Below are 6000 nucleotides of genomic sequence, written 5' to 3'. Positions count from 1 at the left end.
ATAAAAACAGCTTACATTAATTATTTTTACAGATAAAGCTTTAGATTACAACAAAAACATTGCACCAAAGTACACAAGTAAAACAGTTTCAGCCCATGCAGATTGACTTAATACCTAAACTTGACAGAATCTTCAGTCATATAACGATTTTTGGGATAATTCTCTAAGAGTGAATGGAAAGTTATGAAACTTTTGATTTGGTGCTTTGTAAAAAGACCGACTAAAGTCTAAACGTGACAGAATCTTGAGTGTTATAACCAGGGGCGTGGTGGAAATTTTTATGGGTTGAGAAAATCAAATTTTTAAGGGCACACCATTTTGATGCTGGTTGTTTCTTGTTGTCATCACTGGAAATGAGTCTCGTGGAGGCAGAGTGAGGCCTCGCTTATTTTTTTTACAAATCTGATGTTACAAATGTAAGAGATCAAAAGGAAGAAAAATCTAAGGGGCCCACATGAAAAGTTTTAAGGGGCCTACCGGGAGGTTACCAGTGTCCTGGTAGGCCACCACGCCCCGGGCTTATAATTGAAGTCTGAAGGCATAGAGCACGTTTTTCGCTAATGGTAGGGTAGACATATATGTTGTTGAAGATTGATAGAAAGTCTAGCCTATTGAAAAATATTTTGAATGGGAGACAGAGACAGTAATCCACTATGGCTTCAACTGCATAAGCAGATCTTTGCATTGGTCGATAAGATACGGACTGAAAACTTTTGACGGCCCAGCGTTGACAGAAAAAAGCCACGACTATTACTTTAAAAAGCGGGATATGGTAAGGGGTTTAGCAAGAAATATTTAAGCATTTAATCAATATATTAATGCCTCTACAGGCATTAGTTAACATTGGCGGTATTAGGGACTAGAGGACCCTTGTTCTTTTCAATTTCTAAATTCATTCCTTAGGAGCAGGCCACCTTTTTGGCCATTAAATGCGAGGGGCCTGGAGCAATGGTCCCTTGGCCCCAAAATGGTGCCACTACAAATACACTTTCGGTGGAAATTATAACCAGTAGCGTCGCCAGCCCGGAAAACTGGGGGGTGGATAAAAATTATTTTCTCGACCATGCCCTTCATACACTCGGAAAACGCTTTAATTAGTATTTTTGATATATTCCAAAAATTTTGGACAGGCAACTTTCTCAAGCAGCATTTTTCGTAACGGGGGCCTTCTTTCAAGGACGAAAATCTAGATAGATCTGATCAACCTCCCTCCCCTAAAGGTTTTCAACTGATTTCAAGAAATTAGAAAATCAAACTCTGGGAGAACTGGGGTGGACATGTCCAACCCATTCCACCCCGTGGCGACGCCGCTGCTGGTAAAATATTTCCTGAATAATAAATCCGTTGCTGTCGTTGTTTCCTTTGTCCCAGACAGTTGTTGCGGCTGTGGAAACTTATATATCTACAAAAATCTTAGGCCTAGATACCTGACTGGTGGTTGAAGCCACGAGGAATGAAGTAATTAAAACCGTCGACTTAGGCCTTACAGGGCTTATAAAGAAACATTCTTGTGTTTTTTAATATCTTCCATGTCAAATAATCGGGTATGCTATAAAATATTGTATTTTATTTCGCTGACATATCTAGTACCGGAACAATTTGGATAGCAAGAACAGTTCAACATCATCACAACACCGGGCAAAGGCCTGCAGAGAAACCAACTGAATTAAGCGGAATATCTCATAATTGAGAAGAATTAAACACTATAGATGACATTTTAAATGTTTAAGACTGCAAATGCAACATGGCTACAAGATTGGATCGTCTTCTGGTGCTTTTAGACACCGGTTCAAATTCAATAACAAGGAAAGCTGCAGCGCAACAACTCGGTGAAGTGCAGAAACTTCATCCGCACGAGCTACACAATTTGCTCCACAGGGTGAGTAGAAATGATATTAAGAAAAATGAAAGTAAAAAATACGTATCTTATCAAGAGCTACCTTAACTTGAGTGCATTCCTTTGTTGTGGGTTATCTTGCAAGATTTTGAAATGTCGGTTAGCAATAGGCAGATTTTCCTGTCATTTTCTTCTTTGCTCTGTGTCCAAACTATTTCCATCCGGGTTCAAAGCCTTGCGAAAGATTTAATATTGAGTTCTAACTGGAATGATAACCTAAAATACCATATTTAAAAAATTTACCTTATTACAAAGATTACAAATGATGGTCAATTCAGTGTATGTGTCAAAATCACACTTAAGATTGAGATGCAGTTCAAGGAAATAAATGTTTGACAAAATTCTTTTGTGTTTAAAGCTCAAAAGATTCACAATGTTGTGAACATAAGCGGTGCTTTTTAAACAAATTGTGTTGTTCCTCAAAAATGAAATATCACAAACTGTCTTTCATCAAAAACAGGTAACATTAGAATTTTAAAGAGCTTGAAAGAAGGCTTGTACTGAGAACAAAGCTGGTCAGGATGGGACTGAAATTTAAAAAGCTTGGTGCACAGATACTAGAATAGACACAGTTAAGCTGCCAAGAAAATTTAAAATACACAACTCCTTGATAGTTACAAGTTTACCTTTGTTCTGAAAAAGTCTTAATAAAAACTTGGGTTCTTTAAACCTAATTTAAGTGATTAAAATGTTTGTTTACCTGGTGTTTGTTTGAGGAATAGTGGATCATATTTTGTTTTGTATACCAAACTATTTTCATGTCTGATATACAATTATTATTTTTGTAAGGGAATGTCATATTTTTGAGCATGTCCGTTTCTTATTTGGAGGAATTTAGTTAAGATAAAGTGCACCTTATCAAGCTCCTTTTTGTGACATTGTGGATTTTTGCAGGTTCATTCACTCCTAAAGAGTAGCAGCTGGGAGACAAGAATTGCTGCATCCCAAGCCATTGAAGCAATTTCAAAAAATGTTCCAAACTGGGATCCTTCTCCTTTAGCTATGAAAGGTTTGTTTCATCAAAATAAAAGTTTTTTATTTTTTGCAAAATGTTGTTTTCCCCAGAAGCCAATGTCATATGCTTACTAACTTTCATTTGATTTTCACCAGTGACATTCTTTTTTTGTATTTGTTTCTACCTAGCATCCGAAGGTAGTTTTTAGGAAACTGAGAAGCTTATGCTTATCAAGCAGTGTCCTGGTCCTTCCTCTCAATGTGACCACACCTTGTGATTCTTATGCCTGGAATTAAAGAGAGCCGGTGACTCTCTTCACTCTAGGTTAAAATTTGGTTATGCCAGGGACTCGAACCAACAACCCTTGGGTAGTCAGCGCTTGTAACAACTGAGCTTTCCTTGCACAAAGCTGTTTTTTAACTCGTAAACTGATTTTGTTCTCTAAATAAAACAATGTATTGTTGTCACATGATTATATTTTGGGCAAGGAATACTCATGCAAATTCATTTGCTTTTTGTCATCTGCAGTTGAAAAACAAGAAGCTAAAGATAATTTAAAAGATGATGGTAGCTTCAGATTTGACTCATTTGACATTTTGACTGTGATTAAATATGGAGAACCATTGCTGGGGTCTGCTGGAGATGAATTTGACATTGATGAAGATTCTTCTTCTTCCCAAGGTAAGGATCATAATGAAGTTAACATAATAGTCATGCATATTGCTAGTAAATGGTGCCTAATATTTTATCAACCATATTTTTTCATCGACTATATAACTTCAGTCAATTGCCGTCTTTTCTCTTGGTTGCAAACTTTGTTTTCACATGTAAAAATTGACTCTGAAAACCTAGTTGAAAATAAAATACCAGAGTTAGTAAGTCTGCTCATAATTTGCTAGGTGTCATATATTTGCAGAAGAGCTGCCATAGGCCAGATATGATTTGCTAATTCTAGTCACCTTGCTCTATGACGTGTATGACAGCAAGCTTACCAGATCAATTAGGAAAAGAGGTCCTAAATAATCGATAAAATATAGTGTAGTCTTGAAGAGTTATTAACCTATCATTCTACTATAAACTTGAAATTTTTGGTAAAACCTTTTTCTTTAAATTTTATAAAACCAAGGAAACAGCTCTTTGTAATCAGTGCCTGTTGTCAGTCTACACGATTATGGTGTTGGTATTTTTCTGATAAGTTGAGATAGTTTAGCGTTTCTATGTTTTGATTTAGGGTTTTCAAGAGATGAACAGTTGTCACGCCAAAGACTGATGCTCAGAAAACGTCTAGGACTAGATCTGATTGGAGGTGTAGATCTTGGCATGGAAGGAATAATAGATGAAGGTGATTTCATTGTTAATGAAGCACGAAGACCCAAACTTGGTTCAATTGGAAAACAAAATTCAGCTGAGGTATGAAATTCTGCTAGAACAAGTATTTTATCAGGTATCTCCAGCTATATCTTTATAGAGATAGAAGTCAGGAAAATTTGAACAACTTCTTTTTGCAAACTTCGCAAAGCTTACTGAACATTTCTCTTCTTCGCGAATTTAAACGGTTGTCAATTAGTCAAAGGTCAGAGAGTTCCGCATTCCAATGCAATAACTGTTTCTAAAATGACTCTTTCTTCGGGAATGGAGCCTTCTCATTTTTCTAATGAAATTTGATTGTAAGTTTGAAACTTGTGAATTTTAAATTTTCTCCCTCGGACTCTTCAAATTTGCAGTTAGTATTTATTGATTAATCAAAATAAGCAACCAGTCAAATTCTTCCTCTCACGTAATTTTCGATCCACGTTTGGGTATAAATTTTCGATCGCCTTTTAATCGTTATCTGATGCTTTATACTGGCTACTTTCCCGCTTTTCTGCGCTATAAAGAATTTTTTTTAAATACTGTTCAAAGGGCTCTAGGATAATTTTAGCTTTTCGTTTGCTGGAAGAATGAAACTTTGTTAGAAATTTCCTTTCTTTTTTATGTCAACAACCTATGCCATCAGTTCCTCTCAAAGTATTTAGAAGAAATCTGGATTCCACAAGTAATACTTTTATGCTCTTTCGGCACCGAGTGCTGTAGCCTTGTAGTATGAAAAGCAAACCGTTAAATTACCAGCCAATTGAGGAAAAACTTCGCCGATATTCAACCAAGGTTTTATAAACGCTGTAGCCATCAATTTTTGTTGCTGACGTGGCTGTATACCTAGGGCTTGTTTGACGTTTCCCAGTCATGGATGAAAAATGATGGTGATAAAAATGTTATCATCAATTTCTTATCCGTGGCTCGACGTATTATCAGTGTACTAAACACCTAAAATTTCTTTCTGCCCAGTGATCGCTTTCCATCGACTTCATGATTCCATATTGCCACCGTGTTTTGACGATCAGCTTCCGATCTTGCTCCCTTTATGCCCCTTTTTTCTAGAAATCGGCCGAGTTGATGGCAATAGAAATCGCTGCGATAAACTCGAACAAAGGCATGAGTGCCAGGGAGAAGAACATTGCGATAAGGAGAGCAAAGAAGCTTATTAAACAGCGATCAAAAGACCAACAAGATTCGGCGTTTTCTACTTCGAAAAGGTATGCTTTTCAATACAGAAAATTATTAATATTATACCTCCGAAAGCATTTCAATATATTATTTATTCTGAGTGTTACAATTAATCAAAATGTGGTTTCTTCGAACTTTTCTCTAAAAACAAAAAAACACATTTTTTGCTTCACTAAGACATTTTCATAATACAATTCATACTGTACAAATTTTTCTGTAATACCGAACACCTTTGCAGCCATTTTGGCGGGATTGCAACTCTCTTTGCAAGTTCGATGACTTTTTATTACGCTAATGCTCGCCTCATAATGGCTCTCAAATTTTGGAATCTGGGATGGGAGAAGCCATTTCTTTCTAGGAAGTCAGTGTTGAGAATTTGTATGCTACGAACATCTAGCAAGATGACGAGTGGCAATTGTAGCACTAGTAGACCGATTTTTCGGCTCTTCATTTTTGTACCTGTTGTTTGATGAAATGGCTTTTGGCATGAATTTGATAGTCACATGAGACTCCTATGAGAATAACTTAGAGTAACTGAGAGTATTTATGAGTAACCGATAGTAATCTAGAATTAATTTGTCTATTTTTTCGCATCTCTAAACAT

At 36.4% G+C, this 6000-nt stretch overlaps 1 protein-coding gene across 2 annotated transcripts in view; it reads left to right on the top strand.

The window, feature by feature from the left end:
- The first annotated feature begins 1369 nt into the window (after nucleotides 1-1369).
- Nucleotides 1370-6000, top strand: part of LOC135691847 (TATA-binding protein-associated factor 172) — a 53287-nt gene continuing 48656 nt past the window's right edge. For both annotated transcript variants that reach the window (XM_089112003.1, XM_089112002.1), the window contains exons 1-5: nucleotides 1370-1879; nucleotides 2792-2906; nucleotides 3381-3533; nucleotides 4084-4262; nucleotides 5271-5425. In XM_089112003.1, coding sequence (XP_088968129.1) covers nucleotides 1745-1879; nucleotides 2792-2906; nucleotides 3381-3533; nucleotides 4084-4262; nucleotides 5271-5425 — 737 coding nt within the window. In that variant the 5' untranslated portion in view covers nucleotides 1370-1744. The remainder of the gene's footprint in view (nucleotides 1880-2791; nucleotides 2907-3380; nucleotides 3534-4083; nucleotides 4263-5270; nucleotides 5426-6000) is intronic.

This window comes from Rhopilema esculentum, chromosome 13 (genome assembly GCF_057945365.1).
Source record: "Rhopilema esculentum isolate cy_ngs chromosome 13, ASM5794536v1, whole genome shotgun sequence".
In the NCBI taxonomy this organism is placed as follows: Eukaryota; Metazoa; Cnidaria; class Scyphozoa; order Rhizostomeae; family Rhizostomatidae; genus Rhopilema; species Rhopilema esculentum.
This window is presented reverse-complemented; position numbering and strand designations above follow the sequence as displayed.